At 34.6% G+C, this 24,109-nt stretch overlaps 1 protein-coding gene and 2 long non-coding RNA genes across 4 annotated transcripts in view; all 3 read right to left on the bottom strand.

Annotated features, from left to right (window-relative positions):
• Positions 1 to 13,639, bottom strand: part of LOC106181652 (uncharacterized) — an 89,613-nt gene extending 75,974 nt beyond the window's left edge. For both annotated transcript variants that reach the window (XM_087007281.1, XM_087007282.1), the window contains exons 1-9: positions 13,295 to 13,639; positions 9,546 to 9,639; positions 5,640 to 5,727; positions 4,040 to 4,268; positions 3,573 to 3,713; positions 2,725 to 2,850; positions 2,479 to 2,551; positions 2,097 to 2,218; positions 1,683 to 1,799 (exon numbers count right to left, since the gene is read on the bottom strand). In XM_087007281.1, the coding sequence (XP_086863407.1) occupies positions 1,683 to 1,799; positions 2,097 to 2,218; positions 2,479 to 2,551; positions 2,725 to 2,850; positions 3,573 to 3,713; positions 4,040 to 4,268; positions 5,640 to 5,727; positions 9,546 to 9,639; positions 13,295 to 13,466 (1,162 nt within the window). In that variant the 5' untranslated portion in view covers positions 13,467 to 13,639. The remainder of the gene's footprint in view (positions 1 to 1,682; positions 1,800 to 2,096; positions 2,219 to 2,478; positions 2,552 to 2,724; positions 2,851 to 3,572; positions 3,714 to 4,039; positions 4,269 to 5,639; positions 5,728 to 9,545; positions 9,640 to 13,294) is intronic.
• A 5,516-nt stretch (positions 13,640 to 19,155) lies between these two features.
• LOC106181639 (uncharacterized) lies at positions 19,156 to 20,151 on the bottom strand. The gene is made up of 2 exons (XR_001240232.2): positions 19,736 to 20,151; positions 19,156 to 19,499 (listed from the first exon to the last, which is right to left on the bottom strand). It is a non-coding gene; the product is annotated as an uncharacterized LOC106181639 (long non-coding RNA).
• A 1,171-nt stretch (positions 20,152 to 21,322) lies between these two features.
• LOC147763716 (uncharacterized) lies at positions 21,323 to 22,077 on the bottom strand. The gene is made up of 2 exons (XR_015333276.1): positions 21,858 to 22,077; positions 21,323 to 21,676 (listed from the first exon to the last, which is right to left on the bottom strand). It is a non-coding gene; the product is annotated as an uncharacterized LOC147763716 (long non-coding RNA).
• Between the last annotated feature and the right edge of the window lie 2,032 nt (positions 22,078 to 24,109).

Genomic DNA, 24,109 nt, shown 5'->3' with positions numbered 1-24,109 from the left:
GTCAATCTTACTAAAACGCAGGTTGAGTTCGAAAATCAGCATAATCGGGGCATTATTTTAGAAGTTAAGCTGTTTTTTCACATTGCCTCAGATTCAACTCTTAGGCAATGTTAACAGTCTCATTACTGAACTAATAAGATACGTAAAAGTGTTTGTTTGACATTTCCTGCATCTTTACAATATTGTTAGTTGATTTTGTAAAAATGATGGTTAACTTGTTAGCGTGTATTGTGTAATAAAGTGTCAAAAATGGAAATAAACTCATATCATTGCAGTTTGTCAGATTCAATCATTCACTATGTTCAGAATCTCAGAATGGAGGAAATTGGACATTAAACACTATTCTATTGATATTTTTCCCATCTCATCAATTTTCTTAGTTGATCATATAAAAATTGCAGTAAACTGTTAATTTTGTTTTATGTTAAAAAAAGTGTTAAAAATGGAAATAAACCCATGTCAGAACAGAGCTGTCTTGTTTCACATTTCCTCAGATTCAATTCTTAGGCATGTTAACAGTCTCATTATTTAACTAATAAGACATGTAAAAGTGTTTGTTTGACATTTCCTGCATCTTTACAACATTGTTAGTTGAATATGTAAAAATGATGGTAAACTTGTTATCGTGTATTGTGTAATAAAGTTTCAAAAATGGAAATAAACTCATATCATTGCAGTTTGTCAGATTCAATCATTCACTATGTTCAGAATCTTAGAATGGAGGAAATTGGACATTAAACACTATTCTATTGATATTTTTCCCATCTCATCAATTTTCTCAGTTGATCGTATAAAAATGGCAGTAACCTGTTAATTTTGTTTTATGTTTAAAAAAATTGTTAAAAATGAAAAAAAAAAAAAAAAACATTTCAGAACAGTGCTGTCTTGTTTACATTTTGGCATTTTCAAGTTGTGACTTTGAAGTTCCATCTTCCTAACAATGTAACAAATTATGCTGCCAGTGTAACATCCAGCCTCACAAATAATATTACTATTGATGTTATTTTGGAAACTGTTGCCATCAGTTTTCAAGACGCATATATTATTGCCACATTTTATTTAGCATTTTTGATGATGCTCAAAAATACCTACAGACAATTATGTTTGAAAGCTTCTTTTAAGTTTTAAGATATTCTCTTAGTTATTACCAGCATCCTCTTGTCCAGTACACTTCCACTATGCATACAATACCAAGTGTAGTATAGTATTACTTCTAACCTATCAAAAACACACACACACACACACACACACACACACACACACACACACACACACACACACACACACACACACACACACACACACACACACACACACACACACACACACACACACACACACACATTGTATGGATGGAGAACTGATAAGATTTTCCTGAAATCAATGTAAGGATTTGATAAAAATGATATGATTTTAACTAAAAATTAAGCAAACAGAAAATAAAACTACCTTTATTCCAAAACACATGCACAAAATCAAAACCTTCAAAAAATAACAGATTTAAATCCAAACACACTGTTTCAATCTATTACTTATAAATGGTACCTTTAACAACCTAGCCACTATTTCACCTAATTCACTATAAAATCTAGCTCACTAACACAACTAAATGCCCTTACAACAAACACAATGCTACAGCTGGTATATCTCAACCAGCACACTGTCACACCTAACACACTTACGTCCTTCTGCACTGTATTGCCCCGGGGAACACTGCACTGGTGTGGAGGCAGTGTCTGCACAGCCGTAAGCAGCAGGGCACGGCTCACATTGGGTCCAGCCTATGTCAGAGTAGGTACCTGGAGAGCAGAAATATGAACTGCTACAGTAACAATATGATACAGTGTAGAAAACAGTATAGATTTAGATCTTCAACAGTAAGAGACTTTAACTTCAAAGACAAAAAATTAGTAGGTGAAATCACAATGAAAAGCAAGGGTACAAATTATGGTCCAATTAGAATACACATAACAACAAATTAAATTTAAGGCTGAATAAATGAAAAATTATATCCACTGAAAATGTATCTATCTAATAAAGAAAATATCAATAATTTATAAAATGAATACATAAATTATAAGTATTTAGTGTATTACCTCCAGGACAATCTTGTGGTGGTGACTGAGGGTTGGTACAGTACTGTCCACGTGGACACACAGTACATGTACCATTGCCTTCATAGGCATATGTCCCAGAGGTACAACTTGTAGGAGCTTGCCTGGGTGGAAGATTATAAAAACATTTGAATCATTACTTATAATAATTATGTGAAACAGATTTCATACAGAGTACAGGGATTCTCTTTTTTTTATAATATTTCTTTTTTCAATTTGTCTTGCAATTTAACAAACACAAGTATCAAGAACTTATTTCTCAAGATATCAATTGTTCATTTTTTTCACTTTTGCAAAAAGCATGGTTCCTGATTTTAAAATAGAAAAAAATTATAAATATAATCTGTTTTGACTGGATACTTACGTTGGGTCTGAGCATTTTCGTCCTGCTGGACATGGAAGACAACTGGACTGACCGGGACCACTGGTATACTCATCTACAAAGAGTTCAAATTAAAAAGTTTCAATCTGTTGTTATTTATTACCTCCCAGAAAACTATTTTCAATGAAGTCAGAAAATGTTACAGTTTGCACAATTATAAGTAAAATTTACAGTTTACACATTTTTAAGAAAAATTTTTCTAAGAACCCTCATTTTTCATGTGCTTACTTGATTGACAGGCTGTACAAGTTGTCTGTCCACCAATGGACACAAAGCCCCGCCCACACTGTGAAGGTGCCGTGGCTGGATTACTGCATTCAAAACCTACTGGGCACAGCTCACATATTGCAGCACCTAAAGTAAAGGAAAAATTTTTATCTTGTCTTAGGTCATTACAAACTACAGACCTTTTCCACTGCTTTTAAACTTCATTACAATGATAATAGTACATTTAACATACTTTCACATCCAATGAATAATTTCAACTGCCACACCACAATGTCAAACCAAACACGATATAAAACTCAACACATTGTCACACCTTTCATATCATACAAACTTTTACTAACAGAAAACAGGCAAATATTATGTCAAGTAAGTGTGAGATCTCTGTCCCATAAAATGTGCTCACATCCCTACCCTTAACACCAGTCACAACCTGTGATACATCTAACACAGCACTGTATGTGACATACTGCCATATCTATTATATAACTCACAGACACAAACACACTTATTCAAACATTTCACTTCTCTCAGATCTCTCATTTCCATTTAATAACAAAAACATTATGATACCAACTCTAACATCTTTTCAAAAATGTTCACCTTTTTTCTTTTTTGCAGACATTATAATATGATTATTAACTTAAAGTTTTCTGTGAATGCATTTTTTCAATATTTAATATTATAATAAAATACCTAATATATTATAAAATACTCACTATTCAATATTACAGTTTTATTATAATTTTACTTAAGAAATTAGAGAAACTGCCATTTGTTACTTTCATATTTTAAACAATATAAATGTACAAACTTCAACATCCCACAAAATTATAAAATAGCACACTTACCTGCATAACTATAATTTCCAGGTTGACACTGGTGACACAGAGCGTCACCCGCAAAACTTTCAAATCCCGCTGCACAGGCCTCAGTGTCATTCCTGTGAGGACATCCAAAACCCGCAGGACATGTTACACAAGTTGTTTGACCTGAAATTATGAATATCAATCTTTTATTTCATAATCATTAAACAAAAAGATACAAAATTATAGAAAACAAAAACAGCAACAAAATGTGAATTTTTCACGTTGATCTCAAAAGTGTGTCCTAACTTCTATATCATGTTTTTATGACTTGCTGTGCATAATCTGAAGTGGTCATCAATATAAAACTGTGTACAATACTGGAACAAAAAAGGGCAAAATCAGCTTACGTATTGGGTCCCATGAAATGATAACATGAAGTGCAATTTTCAGTTTACAAGTTATCTTACAAAATTTTTAACCAGTACATTATATTCCTCATTCTAACTTACCTGGAGTGTTTTGATACGTTCCCTCCTCACAATACACAGGTGGCTCATAGGGCTCAGGACACTTAAAGCCAGCAGGGCAGTTCTCACAAGACGCACTCCCATTTAGTGCATACTGACCACTGCTACAGTCTGTGGGGACAGACGTACCAACGGGGCACGCTTTTCCTGCGGGACACTCGTCACAGCTCACCGAACCTGCAGCAAAGCTGTAACTACCTGCTGGACAATCCTGTAATGAATATGGAAGGTCTGATGAAGATCTAAACTAAGGGTCAACACTGAAGAAAGAATCTCTTTCTTCCCTTTTTTTTGGTTGGGGCATTTAGCAATATCATTATCCAATACTTAATAAGTTATCACGTGGTTCAGCATGTTGATTTTTGTGCCTTTTCATCATCATATCCATTCATCATGGACACTCAACATAACACCTGGAAGGCAAGGCTAGTTTTAACTATTAACTTTATATTAAAATATATAGAAAAACATTCAGAAATGGGCACAGATACTAAAATTATCTGATCCTGCTCCATATATGTTGATAAAAATATATTGACAAAGAGAGATTTGATAAAACTGTACCAAAAAAGCAGATATGCTCAGTTCTACATGTGATATGAATATGGTCCATGTGTAACCAAGAAAGCATTCTTGATAAAACTGAAGTGAAAGTGCAGATAAAAACAGAGCTCTATACATTTTACTTAGTCTAAACATATTTCTTATATCCTTCAAACTCTTCCAGTAGACAGAGATTTAAAAACCAGTTTGAATAATGACAAAAATATATCTTCCCATCGTGTCTTTTACACATCAACACTGTAACATGAGCGAGCAGGGAGAGAATATCCACCACCCTCTCTTGTTACACAGAAACATCAAGGATAAAATATTTGCAAACTCGAGCCTTCGTTTAGTGAGCATAAATGTCCAAGTTAATGACTGGAGCCACATATTAAGAATCCCAATGTAAAATTAGTAGCCACAAGCACAGTATGGAACTTATTAAACCATAAATCCAAATTTAGTAGCCACTGTGCTCGTGGCTATGAATTAAATGCTGGGGCTTGGAAACATGGTGATTGATTTATTAATCATCAAACAAAGCTGACCAGCAAAATGCCATTTGCTTAAGTTGATAATTTATATGGTATCCTTTAAAAGTGTGATATCCAAACCAAATTCAATCAAATCGGAATAACTATGAATCAAAATGGGATTTATTGCAAATAGCAACTGATTGGTGTATTTGTATATTTCAAACACACCTGTTTGTATAATTTAATCTAATCTGTATAATTAGCACTGGTAATCTGTGAGATTTGGTTCTATCACACTCACTGGTGGAGCAATTTTCCTTCAAAATTAACCTTTTTATTTTCAAAATCAAAAAAGTTAATATTTAACACTGTAATCTTTGTTGACAATGTACACTTGATTATTTTTCTTTAATGTTAAACATTTCCTAAATTAAAAAAAAAGAAAGAAAGAAAGAAAAAAGCTCCGGTCATCTGCACTATCTGGCATTATATGCACTTTATGTTCTTTCTTTAAAAATTATTTTATTCACAGGTTTTAGAAATGGTCAGGGCATACTCACCGTACAGTTAGCTCTGGCAATCTGGGACGTCTGGTAATTATATGTACCTGCTGGGCATGCTTGCATGGATGCACTACCTCCAGGGCAGCTGAAATCATCAAATATTTAGGTTAATTTTTAAAAAAATTTTATCAACTAATTCAAATCAACCCCAGAGCAACCTTTTAACTGAAGTATTCGTTAACACATTAAGTTCATCTTGTTAAATCTATGTTGTAATGTTTAAAGATTGAGAGAGAACAGAGAAGCAAAAGCAAGTACTAGTACAAACAGCTGTGTAATTTTGGACTTTAAAAAAAAAAAAGATAAATGGTCAGCTCTCATGATCAGCCATTTCTATTTCGGATACCTTCAGTTATTTTTTCAAAACTCAACTGACTTTTTCATAGTTATCTCTCTTTCAAATACGAAAATCTAAATAAACATTCTTGATGTTTTTTAATTTTCTTTCCATTCTTTCTTTATTTGTTTTGTGTTTTTACTTAAAATTTTTTGAGTGTCATTGAATGTATCTATATCTATTGACTTAAAATTTAACAAATAGAAGGAGGAAGTAAAAGTAACCTATAAAATCTCAAATATCAAAGCATTCGTTAGAATTTCACTTCTTACAAAGAATTCATCAATACCTTTTTGTTTAGTTATAACGAAAACTCAGTGGATTTATTTTTACTGAGTAGACTATTTGTTGGAGGTTGACCTGTACAGCTGACTATACTGAGCCAGTTTTGAGACAGAGGTTGTATTCTACTTGCTGGTGAAAAGTAATATATACCATACACTGTATATACACTATCCTTGTGCAAAGCTTTTAATTTTCTCTGTCAACAAAGATTACAGCACGCTCTCTTTGCCAATAATTCATGGAGAACACTTCACACCGAAACAAAATAGATTATAATAATACATTAAAAACAGGGCTGTATCATTTCATCTTTGATATAAAATAATAAATTATTATATTTCCATGCTTGGGAAATTATGTGTAATTTAATAGCTAATTAATTCATAAAGCAAAAAAGATAAAAAGATTATTTTCATTTACCAATTCCCCACTGTTTCTGGGACAAATAGTAGTATTATATCACTCCTGTTAATATCATATCAATACTGTTAATACTTAGACAAAAGAACCACGCCACCTGACAATGCTGAATATATTTGCTTTGCTTTGCCTAGGAATAGCATTGGTACTTATCAAACAATAAGATTTTAAAACACATTTCATTAAGCTACATCAGCATGCAGCTCTGGACTCACATAATACCCTTGCTCTGGGTGCAATGACAAATATTTGGTCCTCATACACTTCAATAAGCACCTAACAATATATCTGTAAGGCAAACATTTTATCAATACAGTGTTTGGCCTCGTCTCCATGTATTGCTCCATGCAACATCCAAACAACACCTCTTTGAAAAAGGGTTCCGTATTATGTAAATTTTCTAAAAGATTTTAAATTGGATTTTATCCTGTATTTGAGACTAAAAGGCAAAGCTGACCTCAATTTTTTTACTACAAAGATGAAGAGGTTATTTGTGTTTATATTAGGTGTGGTTGTTGGCTAATTAATCAACAATCCGAGGTGAATCTAAAGTAAAGTAGTACTTGTGTATACGGAGAGAGGAAATAAGCTATAAATCCTGTCCGACTTACTGGTAAAATAAATAGTCAGAATGGCAGTACGGAAGTGCTGTATATGTAATGAGATTTCATTGCCTTTCTTTATATAGCATGGTTTATAGTTATACATAAAATAATTTTTTCAAAAAACTTCAGTGGCTATGATAAGTGAAAATTTTTAATTTTTCACACATATAATGGGTAGAGAGGCAGTCTTTTGGTAAAACGGATTTGTAAGTTTTACTCTGCAAAATTTGAGCAGCTGTCTCCCTTGCTGCTTTTGCATCTAAGTGCCACTGCCACAGAACTTACTAATGGCTTAATCGCAACTAAAAGTTTAAAGAAATTAAGGGCAAGGCATTAGACAAAAACAGTAATTCATAAGTTTACTTCCTGTCAATATATAAGATTTCTTACAGCTTCTTATTTATTCACTTTTTCCCATTGTGTACAGACACATAATTTTCTGTATAAATATAAGCTGATTGATTATCACAAGCACGAGCACATATGACATATGCTAATTTTGTAATATTTAAACTTCATTAGTTGAAAGAATTTGAGATCATATGCTTTTCCAGGAAAGAATTTTGAAAAACATTTTGGTAGAATCTTTATTTAGAGTTTTTCCTGTCAGTTTAATTAAATTGCATTGGTTAATTGTATTGTAGGCCTGTGCATCCTCTCACCAACTCTCATCCCTGATCCCAAGGAAATTTCTCAGCACTGTATGCAAAAGTTTATCATACCAAGACATGGCAGTGAATTTTGGTCAGGTAGATAGAAATTTCGAAAATTGAGGTAATGCATTTCCCAGTATAATTGAAAATTTGTTTTATAGAAAGTGGTGAGATAAAAACATAATAATGGCATTTACTGAACATTTTTTCTATCAATTTTTTAATGTATTCTTTGCAAAAGGACACAGAGCTTTTCCATCATCAGGAAAAAAAAAAGAATATTTGGACAGCAAATATTTCTTTGCCAATGTCAATGTTTCTTTCGTGTTTGTAATATGATGTTAAAAGCTGATGGTATCCATGTTTGTGCAGTGGTTTCAAATTAAAGATAAATACATAAAATCCAAATCTATTGAATTTCAGTTTAATATGACTGTGTTTATGCAGCTAGAACAAACAAATTCAATGTTATATTAGATTTCAAGTCTATATTCTTTGAGCAGATACAGGATGTCAAGTAGATATCTAAAAAAGACTGTAATATTAGCTAATGCTTGTTTTTAAAATTTTCATCCAACTAATTTAAAGTATACAAAAAAATACTGAAATATTTCTTTAAAAAAAAATAAGGAAGTGTCAATGTTGAAAAGAATGGTAATTTGAAAGAAAAAAGTATACATTTATTAACACTTTATCACAATTAAAAAGAAACCCATAAACCATTTAAGTAGCAACAGAAATCAGTAAAAGCCAAAGGGTAATGCTGTAAGTCACCTCAGCCAAAAGTTGTTGAAAGTTTTAAAGTATCAGTGGCAACAAAGTGCTCAAAATCACAGGATCAGCCAAAACAAGTTCTTTGCTATCTTGCTGTAATCGGGATATCTCCTATCCTTAACAGAGCATGCATAATGTACACTTAACAGGATGAATGTCCCCCACCAAATATTGACATTTGGCCCTGTTGTCTGTGACACAGAGATAAGACGAGGCAATTTGCAACCATTTTGAAAAGTCTCAGGATCCTAATGGTGGCTGAATCAACACGCAACACACACAGACTGGCTTTTTTTACAGTCACTTCAAACAAAAGTCCACCCCTTTTGGCCCATAAGCGATCACGTAACTCTGCTATCTTGACTGACTGCAGAGCTCATTATCTGATAAGTGTTTTTTTTTAAGACTTTAAAGTTACCAATACAAAATATCTTTTTATCCCTAAATTTTTTTTTCCAATCCCTTAATCTTTATCGATTTTGTAAACTTGGGGCAAACTGATTTTTTACCAACTATATATATGCTTTCTCATACCACACCTTACCACATATTGTTTAAAAGCACTCATCAATATCAATCATTAATATTACTTTGCTTTTGACAGTCTTGCCAATTACTTAATCCAAAATCATAAAAATATCATTTGTTTTTGGCATAAATAAAAGCACTTTTAGCCTGCCAAACATTAATCAACCTACATACTGTATATACATAATTCATTTCTTCGGTGGAATACTGTATTTCTTTTGATGGAGTAGCTATAAACAGTAAATAGATATGTCCTATTATAACTTAAACAGAGAAAGTCAATTAAGATGGTTTTACTTACTAGTATCCTTGTGGGCATTCACTGCATGACCCATTATTCCAGTGTGTGCCAGTGGGACAGTTACTGGCACAGTCTGTTTCACAGTTACAAGCACCTAGAACACAATGATAAAAGTCATAACGCACAGACAGTTACACACAATGAAAAAAAAACCCATAATATTTTATATTTATTTTTAAATAAAAAAAAAAGAAAATATACTTGTATGAGAAAGAGAGAGAGAAAGGAAGCCTCAATCAAGTGTGTACATTTGTTAATGTAAGAGAGTCAACCAGCTTGCATTACCATTTTTAATTAACATTTTGATCACAATAAAATACAGTGGAGTAACTTGAGTCTGCTGTGATGCACAAGAATGCAATGCACAGAAAACATCAGATCAAGAACCATAAAGCATTCTAATTACAGAAGGTATTTCTATGTAAATTAACCTCTATGGCAACAACAAGCATTCAGACAACAATCACTTGGAAACAGCAGTCCCCCATGTAGCGTTTTTAGCTTTCCTATTAATCACATTGCTCAAGTTCATTTCACTCAATAAAGGTAAGGCCACACTTTTTTAATTTTATGGATGACATCCTGCGCGCGCACGGATTTTCGCCCGTTCTCCAAAAAAAAAAAAAAAAAAAGCCCCCCCCCCAGCCCCCAACGAAGTTGTTATTGAATTTGCAAGGAAATGAGCTTTCTGCGCATGCGTAATTTCGCCACGTGGAAATGCGGCCACTTTGCTGTCAAATTAATCTCTAGGATTACTTTCAAATTACACAACAATAAAAGTCATCAAGAGAACGGGCGCCATCGTTTTGGATTGGTATGCCATTGATATTGGGCATGGAGATATCACCTTTTTACAATTGTGCGAAAGGCTGGCGGCGGCCGAAACATTTCTGTGACATTCTGTATAAAGCAGCACATTAATACCAGGTTTTCTGTAGCGAAAAAAGGTCGACAAGGGCGTCGAGGTATTTGGTGGGCTGAAGGTCGGACAGGACACCTGACAGTTTAGCTGCTTCGTGTGAGTTGAAGTTGACAAAATGGCATCGTCTGAAATGACCTTTAATAGATTTGGTAGTATTAAGCATATCTTTGCATCATTTTTTAAACATTTCTGTGAAGTGTTCAAAATGTTTTAATATTCTGAGAATACAAATAAAGACGCACTGTTTGATTGATATTTGTTTTATTGATTGCTATACCAAATGAATGCATGAAATAACCTTAATAGATTTGGTAATATGAAGTATATCAATTCATGACTTTTTTTTTACATTTCTACGAAGTATTCACAATGCTTTAATATTTTGAGAGCATGGATAAAGACATATTGTTAGTTTGATACGTGTTTCTGTGGTTAAATTTGTGTTTCCAGCTGTGTACTGACAGCATTCCTTTACTTAAGCAGTTTTTTTTTTTTTTTTGGACTGTTTTTTTTTTTTTCGCCCTCTCGCACCGATTTTGGGGTACCCAGAGGATGTCATCCATAAAAATAAAAAAGTGTGGCCTAATTACATAAAAAGGAAATTTAATATCAGAAAGTTGAAAAGTTAAAAATACTCGTCTGCAAATCTGAAAGTAACATTTCTAATAACCTGTTTAATGAAATAAAAATTACAAAAAAAGTCCTTTCTTTCTCTGAGATATAAGCATTATCATGTTAGCTATATATAAGCCATAAATCCTGGGAATCAATAGAAGCATGGCCTAATTATTATTTCATGAACCAAATGTTGACAATGATACACTAATCTTGAGTGCACTTTCCATAACATGCTTTTCACAAAATCAATTCTCTTCTCTCCTCAGCACAATGAATTGGACAGCATCGACCAGTTTCCTTTTCACAGTTTTACCTCAAAGGTTTTGATAATTGTGATATTTACACAAACCAGGGATAATGTAGTTTTTCAATAGTCCACTCTATTTTGGTGAATGTATATTTGTGTGTAACACATTGATTGACCTGACTGAGGTGTATGTTACTTTAGTTGAGAAAACATTCAGCTTTGTTTAATTGAAACTGTGATGCACATCAAACATAAGTGGACTGAAATAATTTCTGATTAGAAGCCACAGTGACCTTCTGTCTTGTAATTAAAGATATCACTGACGGATTTTTTGTACACTTTATGTCCAGGTTACAAATACCACGGGATGTCTCTGAATACTTTTCTGCTAATACGGTATATATACTGTCAACAAACTCGGCTATTAACTAGGGATAAAAGCAAATAACTCTAGCAAAATTAATGTATTTTATGACAAAAATCTTCAGTCAGTAACTAGGAAATTCTGTAAAGATGTCTTTATAGCTGCCATGTTCAGAGGTTTGCAGGAGGGCCAAAAAAAATTAAAAACTTAATAAATTTATTTAATATTGATAATATTATAAAAACAAAACCAGAGATAAAAGTTTTACTAAAAATAACCTAGTCCAATGTAGCAACAGAAAACAAATGACCTCCGAGATTTCAAGTAAGACTCTCTGTTATCTGTTGATGAAAGCATTAATCATAGATCAGTTACATTTATCTTTACAATGAATGCTACTTTAATTATCATTAGTGGCAAAAAATTGGCTCTTATCTTACATTAAGTAATAGCTGTATTAGCTCTTGGAAATTATCACCTAAGCTGAAGTACATGACTTTGGACAGGCATTTTCCCAGAAATTTTAGTTTTTGCTTTCAAAAAGAACTTTATCACATCAGTATGAATATTGAAACATAGTTGACAAGATGAGGTTTTTCAAAAATATATGGCTGTAGACAAAATTTGGGTTAATCCTCAAAAACCAGAATGTGGGAAAATGGGTAGAAAAAAATATTGACACCTGCATGGTGTATTTCCAGAAAAAAATGAGCAAATGAAAGCATCGAATATAAATGTATTCAATTTTTCTAATATTTGACCCCTCCCCCCCAAAAGAAAAAAAAAAAAACAAACAAAAAACAACCTCCAATAGCATATTTAAGCAGAGCCCGCATGGCATAAAAATGACTGATGGGTAAATCAGTAATCACCATTGTCACCATCTCTCTGCCACCATCAGTTATCCTTGAATTATTGATAATTGGCCATAAGTGCATATTACATGTGTTGACTGATAATTTTTATTTGTGATTTCTGCTGTATATTTTTTTGAGAAAACACAAATGTGTTTGTTAGCACAAATATATATATATATATATATATATATATATATATATATATATATATATAAATCAGAAACTACACATAAGTGCTAATGCAGGAATCTTTGTGCTAAATTTACAATTAATTTTATTACTCACTGCATGCACAATAAATTGAAAGTTTATAATATGGTACAGTTATGCAACCGTTGCAATGAAGCATGAGTTAGCAAAGTATTACACAAGGTGCTGCAGAGTCCTGAAGTGAAATCTGCAATGGCTTCCCATTATACAATAGAGTCAGATGCCAATATATTAAAAGTTGTGCATACATGTACGTATTATACCCAAAGTATAAAATTATAAATATACTGAATCTGGATTATAAGCTAGAAGCTTACTAAAGGCAGTAATATCAAAACAAACTACGCACAGAAATGTAGAAATTATACTACGTCTCAAGAAATGCTGTTGCCTGAAACTAGTTGTACTTTATATACAGGTAGTGTACTTAATCATGTGTGACAATACTGGGACTGCTGGTACAAGTGATTGTTATATTAAAGCTGACCAAGCTAAGTTGCTTTGCTGAACAATGACTTCACACATACATACCACGTGTATTAGCGATACATAAACCGCATAGTATGACTAAAATCAGCAATGTTTCTGTAAACTTCTTCCTGGACGAGGAGGTCATTCTGAAAGGGGCATGTCCGCCATAACTATGTAATTCAGGTGTCCGCGACATGCTTCTTTCTTTGCCCGGTTCCTTCTTTCGCCTCATTTCTCAAATCCAGTTACCGTAACATTGTGTATTCCAAGTATATGTTATAAATACCACAGTTATTAGAACAAAAATCAACTTAAAACATAGACAAAATGACAGCAAGAACCCGCTTGCTGTGTTCAGAAGTTTTCGACAGTTTACAGGTGACCTTATGAATATTCATGAGTAAATAAATATGGCGGTTCGTGACGTTTATGCTCCCAAAGCAACGTGTAAACATCTTTTGTGTTGCGTTATTATCATGTCAATCCAGACAATGTGCGGTCATAAAAATACGGGTTATTTCGCACATGTCAACCAGGATTTATAAGAGGCAGATAAAGGTGACATGGCACTAGGCTAAAATGCTCAGCGCTTTTCAGAACAAGTAAACGTACTAAAACGTAGACGAGTGTTCAGAATCATTGTGTTAGAGAAGAAACCATTGTAGGCCCCTATCGTGGCTTTATATAGCAGGGAACACATCTGAGCAAAACTACGGAAACTGATCACAATCCTCTGTTGAAATAATGTCCCTTCTTATGATTTTCATGTTCAGAAAAATGTTGTTCGCTTTTGGCAGATAGCACTGTGCAATTCTACCAAATATGACCATAGGCTATGCAGCGTTTTAAATCAATTGGTGTTATTATTATTAACCTGTAAGTTCTAGAAGAAGAACTGCAATTTCTTTTCATTTATGATGATGGTGCTTTTAAAAACATAGTCGTGTCCAAATGACAGCAAAATGAATATAATTACATTTACACCAACCTTTAAGGGGATAGGGGTGAAAAAGTAGATGAAGGTTGAGTGCAACATCATTTAACTGCCCATGCGATTTCAGTGCTATATATAATAATAATAATAATAATAATAATAATAGTGGACTGGCGTAAAGTAACTTGCACTGTGGTTATGTTATTTCTTGCAATTCCCGGTCTTCACTATTATGTAAACCACAACTTGTTCTCGAAATACAGGGATGCACTGCAAAGATGGTATAGCACTGTGACGGCGAACAGTAGCCTACACTCTTCCGAATGTCGTACAGATATAGAGACGATTAGGTTCACCAGTCGGGTAAAAAAACTTGCCACGGAAATATGTGTTCTAATTCCATGTACATTTGTCGCAGCATATTCCTAGGTTGACAAGGGTAGGGTCCGTGTCTCCCTGACAACATCATCCGTCGAAAATGAAGCAGCAGTGTAAATAAAAAAAAAGTTTCAGTGAACAAGCTGAAGATTTTTGATGAAAACATCATAATCAAGGACTGGCGTAGAAGTACTTTCCAACGTCTAGATTATTGTCTCCGTTAATATAAAAACATTTACTGTGGTTGTGCAGCTTGCATTTTCAACACTAACCAGTCGTCCTGAGCCCGAAGAAGTAACGGGTGACATTTTTTTTTTTTTTTTATTTACTCGTGTCTGTGGTGAGCATGCACTAAATGATATAATGCACTGGGTGTCCTTTGAAGCTCGTTCAAGGCCATTCTGCAAAGACGCTCAATTTTGTTTTTTTTCCTAAAAACGTGTATTTTCTGTCTGAGCTATGTATAAACAATGGACGTAGCCGTTCGCTTCATAAAACGAAGCATTAATTGTTCTTTAAATGATATAACGAATTTTGTAATTTTTAGCATGGAAAATATGATGCGGTTTTAACAGTAAGCAACCAACTAGTCAAACTTAGTTGTGTTCATTATTCAGAAACGTCCCTGCTTCAAGTCACGGCTACAAAGAATTTCAATTTTCAAACACCTCTTTTGTTTGACTTGCTAATTTGCAATCCATAAACATAGAGGTCTGACAGGCATAACACTTACCTCCGTTTTCCAATACATGTAATGTCACTTGAGAATGCAAGTGAAATATGTGCACTCCATAAACAGTAAATTAAATACCGGTTCACCTTTTTACAGAGACAAGGAATACATTTTCTATTTATTTCCTCTTACTAGGTGTCTCGATTTGTCATTGCAATTTACGTTTTTTTTCTGTTTTAATATATAACAAGAAAAAGCCGAATCGCGTGCTTTTTTTATTTTTTTTGCGGGGGGGGGGGGGGGGGGCACAACGGACAAGTAATGCCTTGTATCTCTGAAAGTACCTCTTCCCCCTCAAAAAAAAAAAAAAATAAATAAAAAAAAATAAAAAAAATAAAGTAAGGAGTTGAATAAAGGTATCACCAAATAAACGAAACAAAGCTGATCGATATTCCATCCCTGTGCCGTAGATATTGCAGAAATATTAAACAAGGGGTTATTATAGATGACCAAGAAAGCTGTATTCGTTTGTTTTATAGTATGTTATAAAATACTTCAACGTTACATCGTGTTTGGGAAAAAGATGGTCACAAAACGTCATTGCTCAATTCATACATTTATTGGCCACGGTTTAGTTGTTAATTCATCTCGTAACATTTACAATATTCTTTTGAAATATTTGGACATTAAAATGAAAAACAGCAGATTATTCTACCAACACCTTCCCCGGATTCATAGTTCAATATATTATAACATAGGTCCAGTTTATTAATATTATTACCCTTTAATTTTCATCAACGTATAGAAAAAATTAACAACATGGTCAATCTAGCTTGCTGCCATAATACGGTTTCTTCAGTTTCTTCCTATGGTGCCCCCGTTGCAGGATTTGGCGACTGTTCACCCTGTCGTCCATTTTCACTTGGCTCAAGTCTATATGTCAAATGAGAAATACAAAACAATTAACACTACTGTGAAACAGAAAAAATACAACGTTACTGTTTGATAAAAATTATCAAAGGCATAGTTGTTTTTGTTTTCATTTTGAATTGCTACAAGCTTGACGGCGCTCATACTTTTCTATTCTAAATCAATGTTGTAGATGTACAGTAAGTGAAAATGCTTTATAGATAACATAAAAAATGTTTCAAAGTCTTCTCAGGGAAACACTACCTTTAAGGCCTGTAGCATGCAGCAACACCACAAGCAACAGTATAGTCAGATCGAGAGCGACACAGTGGACCGACCGATGAACCCGTGAACCACAAAGATCGTGACGAACTGCATAGGTGGTACTGTGACGGCGAACAGTATACTCTTCCGCATGACGTACAGATACAAAGACGATTAGGTTCACCAGCCGGGTAGAACCACTGTCCTTCGGAATACGTGTTCTCATTCCAAGTGCATTTCTCGCAACATACTTCTGGGTTGACGAGGGTAGGGTTCGTGTCTCCTTGACAACAACGAAAATCATTACACCCGTCGTTGAAAATGTAGCAACCGTGCGCTGCACTAAGGAAACATAGTTCAATGAACAAGACGAATGTTTTTGAAGGCCACATCATAATCATAAACTGACGGGGATTTACTTTCCAGTAACTTGCACCGAGTTCTGTATTATTTGCTGCAATATCCCTTTCCGCTAGTATATATACGTAAAATTTCAACTGCGCAAGTTTTATTTCACTTTTTAAAAAACTAACCAATCGTCTTGAATCTAAATCCGGTGACGTATGAAAGTATATTTATGCTTGACTTTTGTGGGCATATGCGTTCTTTTGTCGTGCGTTCAAGGCTGCCTGCAGGTCAATTTTCGAAAAATGCGATTCCTGTTCTGATATGACTATGAATAAAGTAATGGATGTAACAGTTAGACGTAAAAAGTCGATTTTTCTTCAAGTTTTTAATTTGCAACAATTATAGTTTATTGTTCATGCTGGCAAGTTATTACTAAAATTTGCCGATCGCGCCTAAAATATTTCTTCTTTTCTACCCTTGATATCAAAACTGAACAAAAGGTCATTTTGCACAATTTGTTCCCCTTGGATTAGAAAATTGGGAACTGTGGTTTCCTCTGTACACATAGTAAGTCTTCAAGTTGTGTTTATCATTCGCAAAGGCGTTTCTGCGTCAAGTCAAGGCTACAAAGAATCTGAGGTTCCAAAAATGTCTGCTTGACTTGTAAATTTGCAATCCATAAACATTAGGTTCTGACAGGTTTAGCGTTTACTTTTGTTTTCCAATAGATGTTATGTCACCTGTAAAGTGAAGAGAACCATGTGCACTCTATCAACAGCACATTAAATACTAATTTCCTCTCTTAAAAACACAAGGAATACATTTTCTATTTATTTCCTCCTGCTTGATGTCTCGATTGGTTGGAGTCATTGCGTTCTACGTCTTTTTCGCTGTATTAATATTTAAGTATAGTCACCCTTCGCCCAAAACTCCTTATTTACTGCGCTACATACATTTTGGGGCAATAAATAAATCTTCAGTGCTCAGTAACTAAATTAATAAACATTTATACATATGCCATCTTATGGGTGACGTCATTATTGCGATTTGGGGGTAAGAACTGAAAATCGGTTTCTCAAATTTCTCTTATCTGAGCACCCACGGCATGATTATTGTTAAATGACACTATTTAATACTCCAAAATCCTGCCAGCGACTTCCTTAAAAGTCTTAGTTAAGATTTTATCGTTGATAATTCAAAACAATACTTTTGTTTAATAAAAATCTGTAATTAGGGGCTTATAACTCCGCAACAATAACATTTAAACTAATATGACGGCACGGGATTGTACAATTCTATACTCTCCTGGACAATTTTCATGATAAAATCTTGTTCAGGGATGAAGTTACGCCCCATACCGATTGCTATCTCCCTCAAAATAGAAGGGTGTTTTAACAATTTAAAAATTGAAGATTCAAGCTTTGAGTTGCCTATGCTTATACATTGCAACAAAAAATGTAAATTCTGGCATTTTATATTTTCGAGGGCTTTTTCATTGTTTTGAATCAGTACAAAGATAGATGCATTATTATATGATTAGATGCAGGAAAAAAATCATTTTCGGTACTTGAATGATAATAAAGGGTTTCAATATCCTTTACAAGCATGATTCATTTTAAAGCCAAATCGCGGAAGGGGTCGGAGGGATGCACAGAGGGCACGTATCGCCCTGTTTCCTTGGAAGTACCCCTTCCCCTCCAGAGCAAAAACAAAAAAATATTAAATCAGTGGACGAAGTAAAGTGTCAACAGCGGAGCTAAACAGCACTAAACGGGGTCTCCCTTCCAGTGGCATTAGTATTGTCGGAAAACAAATTAGATAAGCAAAAAATAAATAAATAAATAAATAAATAAAAAACGTACTCAAAGTGTTGTAACAGAGGCTTTGACAACACGTAATGTGATCAAGAAAGCTTAGTCATATTATTTGAATGGACGCAGTTATATAGTACAATGTATTTTATACTAATAGATTATGCCAATGTTACGTGTTTAATAAAAAACGATGATCATAAAACTTGATTGCTCAATCCAACATTTATTGGTAAGAGTAAGTTGTAAATTTCATCTCATAACATTTAAAGTAATCTCATGATACATTTGAACATTACAAAAAAAAAAAAAAAAAAAAAAAAAAAAAAAAAAAAAAACCGGCAGACTATTCTACCAACACCTTTCTTGGATACAATTCAGTCAAAATACATGAGGTATTCACAGCAATTCACGTCAATATATTATGTCCAGTGTATTCATACTGTTGCCCTCTGATTAATTTTAAAATATGGTCAAGTTAAGACAGTGCAAGAACACAGATTCTCCCGTGTCCGTTTCGTCAATTTCTCCCTATGACTCCTGTGGTGCAACATTGGAGGACTGTGCGACCATCGTGTTGGGAAAAAATGGCCAAAAAACTTAATTGCTCAATTTATACATTTATTGGCCACAGGTTAGTTGTTTTCACATTAAAATTCGTCTCATAACATTTACAGTATTCTTATGAAATATTTGAACATTAAAATGAAAAACAGCAGATTATTCTACCAACACCTTCCCCGGATTCATAGTTCAATATATTATAACATAGGTCCAGTTTATTCATATTATTACCATTTAATTTTCATCAACGTATAGAAAAAAATTAACAACATGGTCAATCTAGCATGCTGCCATAATACGGATTCTTTAGTTTCTTTCTATGATGCCCCCGTTGCAGGATTTGGCGACTGTTCACCCTGTCGTCCATCTTCACTTGGCTCAAGTCTATATGTCAAATGAGAAATACAAAACAATTAACACTACCGTAAAACAGAAAAAAATTCAACATTACTGTTTGACAAAAATTATCAAAGACATGGTTGTATTTGCTTTCATTTTGAATTGCTACAAGCTTGACGGCGCTCATAGTTTTCTATTCTAAATCGAAGTTGTAGATTGAGTAAGTGAAAATGCTTTATAGATAATATAAAAGGCTGCTCGATATAACAAATTAACATTACCTTTAAGGCCTGTAGCATGCAGCAACACCACAAGCAACAGTATTGTCAGATCGACAGCGACATAGTGGACCGACCGATGAACCCGTGAACCACAACCTGTTCATGTAATATCGTGACGAGCTGCATAGGTGGTACCGTGACGGCGAACAGTACACTCTTCCGCATGTCGTACAGATACAAAGACGATTAGGCTCGCCAGCCGGATAGAACCACTGCCCAAAAGAATAAGTGTTTTGATTCCATGTGCATTTGATGCAACATTCTCCTAGGCTGGCGAGGGTAGGGTACGTGTCTCCTTCACAGCAACTAAAATCATTACACCCGTCGTTGAAAATGTAGCAACCATGTGCTGCAGCAAGGAGACATAGTACAACGAACAAGACGAATGTTTTTGAAGGCCACATCATAGACACAGGCTGACGGGAATTTACTTTCCAGTAACTTGCACTCTGTTCTATATCATTTGCTGCAATATCCCTTTCCGCTGGTACATATACGTAAATTTTCCAGCCGCGCAAGTTTTATTTCACTTTTTAAAAAACTAACCAATCGTCTTGAATCTAAATCCGGTGACGTATGAAAGTATATTCATGCTTGACTTTTGTGGGCGTATTCCCAACGGCGTAATTTTGCTTTTGTCGTGCGTTCAAGGCCGTTATGCGAAGACGCTAATTTTAAGGGTTTTTTTTCTTAAATACCTGCATGTTAAATCCCAAATGCCTGTAGATCAATTTTCGAAAATGCGATCCCTGTTCTGATATGACTATGAATAAAGTAGTGGATGTAACAGTTTGACGTAAAAAGTCGATTTCCCTTCAAGTTTTTAATTTGCAACAATTATAGTTCATTGTTCATGCTTGCAAGTTATTACTAAAATTTGCCGATCGCGCCTGGATTATTTCTTCTTTCTTACCCTTGATTTCAAAACTGCACAAATGGTCATTCTGCGTATTTTGTTCCCCTTGGATGAGAAAAAAAGGGAGCTGTGGTTTCCTCTGTACACACAGTTAGTCTTCAAGTTGTGTTTATATTCAAAAAGACGTTCCTGCTCCAAGTCAAGGCTACAAAGAATTTGAGGTTCCAAAAATGTCTGCTTGACTTGTAAATTTGCAATCCATAAACATAAGGTTCTGACAGGTTGAACGTTTACTTTTGTTTTCCAATAGATGTAATGTCACCTGTAAAGTGAAGTGAACCATATGCACTCTATCAACATCACATTAATACTAATTTCCTCTCTTAAAGACACAAGGAATACATTTTCTATTTATTTCCTCCTGCTTGATGTCTGGATTGGTTGGAGTCATTGCATTCTACGACTTTTATCGCTGTATTAATATTTAACAAGCAATGGTTGATTGAAAAGTCAAAACGCGGTAGGGATCGGAGGTATGCACAGAGGGCATGTATCGCCATGTTTCCTTGGAAGTACCCCTTTCCCCTCCAAAACAAAAACAGAAAAATTATTAAATGAGTGGATTTTGAAAAGTGTCACCAGTGAAACGAAACACAACTAAACGGGGTCTCCCTTCCAGTGGCATTAGTATTGTCGTAAAATTTAAAAAATTAAGAAAAAATACGTTCTCAAAGTGTTGCAACAGAGGTTTTGACAACACGTTGTGACCAAGAAAGCTTAGTCATATTATTTGCTTAGTCATTTTATTTTTTATAGAATACATTAACGTAAATGTTCATCGTGTTGGGAAAAAACGATGGTCATAAAATTGATGTATTTACAGCAATGCATACTCCAATATATTATATCATAGGTCCAGTGTGTTCATACTATTGTCCTCTAAATAATTAAAAAATATGTTCAAGTTAAGACAGTGCCAGAACACAGATTCATCCGTGTCCATTTCTTCAGTTTCTCCCTATGACGCCTACGGTGCAGCACTGATGGACTGTGCGACCTGCCGTCCATTTTCTATTGGCTCACGTCTAGATTTCAAATAAAGCATACAAAATAATTAACATTTCATTAAAAAAAAAATCGGCAAAACTTTTAAGAGACAATTCTCATACTAACTCTCATACTTTGTATTCTCAATATGGCAGACTTAATGTAGTTTTAAATGCTTGTTAGATTAAAAAAATCATAACATGTTCAAGGAAACATTACTTGGATAACCATTAACATGCAGCAGCACCACAAGCAACAGTATTGTCAGATCGACAGCGACACAGTGGACCAACTGATGAATCCGTGAACCACAACTTGTTCATGTAATATCGTGACGAGCTGCAAAGATGGTACTGTGACGGCGAACAGTACACTCTTCCGCATGACGTGCAGATACAAAGTCGATTAGGCTCACCAGCCGGGTAGAACCACTGTCCTTCGGAATACGTGTTCTGATTCCATGTGCATTTCTCGCAACATATTCCTCGGTTGACGAGGGAAGGATTCGTGTCTCTTTGACAACAACTAAAATCATTACACCCGTCGTTGAAAATGTAGCAACCATGCGCTGCAGCAAGGAAACATAATTCAGTGAACAAAACGAATGTTTTTGAGGGCGACATCATAAACAAACTGACGGGAATTTACTTTCCAGTAACTCGCAAACTTGCACTGTATTCTGTATCATTTGCAGCAATATCCCTTTTCCGCTGGTATATATACTTAAAATTCCAGCTGCACAAGTTTCATTTAACTTTTTAAAAACTAACCAATCGTCTTGAATTTAAAAGAAGTTACCGGTGACGTATAAAACCATATTTATGCTTGACTTTTGTGGGCGTGCTCTCAATGCCGTAATTTTTCTTTTGTCTTTCGTTCAAGGTCGCTATGCAAAGACGCTAATTTTAAGGATTTTTTGTGTAGATTTTAATTTTTTCTAAAAACCTGCATATTAAAGCCCAAATGCCTGTAGATCAATTTCGAAAATACCAACCCCGTTCTGATATGACTATGAATAAATCAATGGATGTAACAGTTTGGCGTTACTTAATAGAGCAAAAAGTCGATTTCTCTTCAGATTATTAATTTGCAACAATTACAGTTCATTGTTCATGCTGGCAAGTTATTACTAAAATTTATCGATCGCCCCTGAAACATTTCTTCTTTCTTACCCTTGATATCAAAACTGTACAAAAGGTTTTTCTGCGTAATTTGCTCCCATTCGGTGGGAAAAAATGGAACTGTGGTTTCCTCTGTACACACAGTAAGTCTTCAAGTTGTGTTTATCATTTACAAAGACGTTCAGGACTGCGCCAAGTCAAGGCTACAAAGAATTTGAGGTTCCTAAAATATCACCCTGAGCTTCAGAGATAACTTGACACTAACCTCTTCACAATAGCCTATCTTCATCGTGTCAAGTTACCTCTGACGAAAATAGTTTGACCTAGTTTATATAAGCCAATCGAATCCAAGTTTCAAAATTTTTCACCAAAGTTTGGTGAAAACGCTGATTGGTTGACCGTCAATCGGTAATCCTCGGCTGATTCCACAAGCTCCATACTAACAACAAAGTTATTGTCAAGTGCGGAGACATCCGAGTAGTGCCGAGTGCATAACCGTACACAAAGAAAGCATGGCGTCTTCTACGAGTGTCTACGTAAAATAATGAGTTAAGTTATCTCTTGATTCTTTGCAAAATATGAATATATCGGAATCGAAACCAGAGCAATTTGAGGCCCTGCATCATTATCTACTGAGGGATGATGTATTTTGCGTGCTGGTTACGGCAAGTCCCTGATATTGAGCCTTATCTCTGATTGGTCCGGATTTGAACAAAGCGCGCTTTGACTCGTTCGCGTTCATTGGCTAGATCGTTCAATGAGTCATTGAGTGCGGGCTTTAAATTTGATTGGCGGGCGGCGGGGGCAATCGAATGTGGTCAGAGGTAACTTGACACGATGAAGATATAGGCTATTGTGAAGAGGTTAGTGTCAAGTTATCTCTGAGTAACTTGACACGATGAAGATATAGGCTATTGTGAAGAGGTTAGTGTCAAGTTATCTCTGAAGCTCAGGGTGTAAAATATCCGCTTGACTTGTAAATTTGCAATCCATAAACATAAGGTTCTGACAGGTTGAACGTTAACTTTTGTTTTCCAATAGATGTAATGTCACCTGTAAAGTGAAGTGAACCATGTGCACTCTATCAGCAACACATTAAATACTAATTTCCTCTCTTAAACACACAAGGAATACATTTTCTATTTATTTCCTCCTGCTTGATGTCTCGATTGGTTGGAGTCATTGCATTCTACGACTTTTATCGCTGTATTAATATTTAACAAGCAGTGGTTGATTTAAAAGTCAAAACGCGGTAGGGATCGGAGGTATGCACAAAGGGCATGTATTGCCGTTTCCTTGGAAGTACCCCTTTCCCCTCCAAAACAAAAACAAAAAAATTATTAAATGAGT

The sequence above is a fragment of the Lingula anatina genome, chromosome 2 (genome assembly GCF_051362555.1).
Source record: "Lingula anatina isolate TDL-2025a chromosome 2, LinAna3.0, whole genome shotgun sequence".
Taxonomy (NCBI): Eukaryota; Metazoa; Brachiopoda; class Lingulata; order Lingulida; family Lingulidae; genus Lingula; species Lingula anatina.
This window is presented reverse-complemented; position numbering and strand designations above follow the sequence as displayed.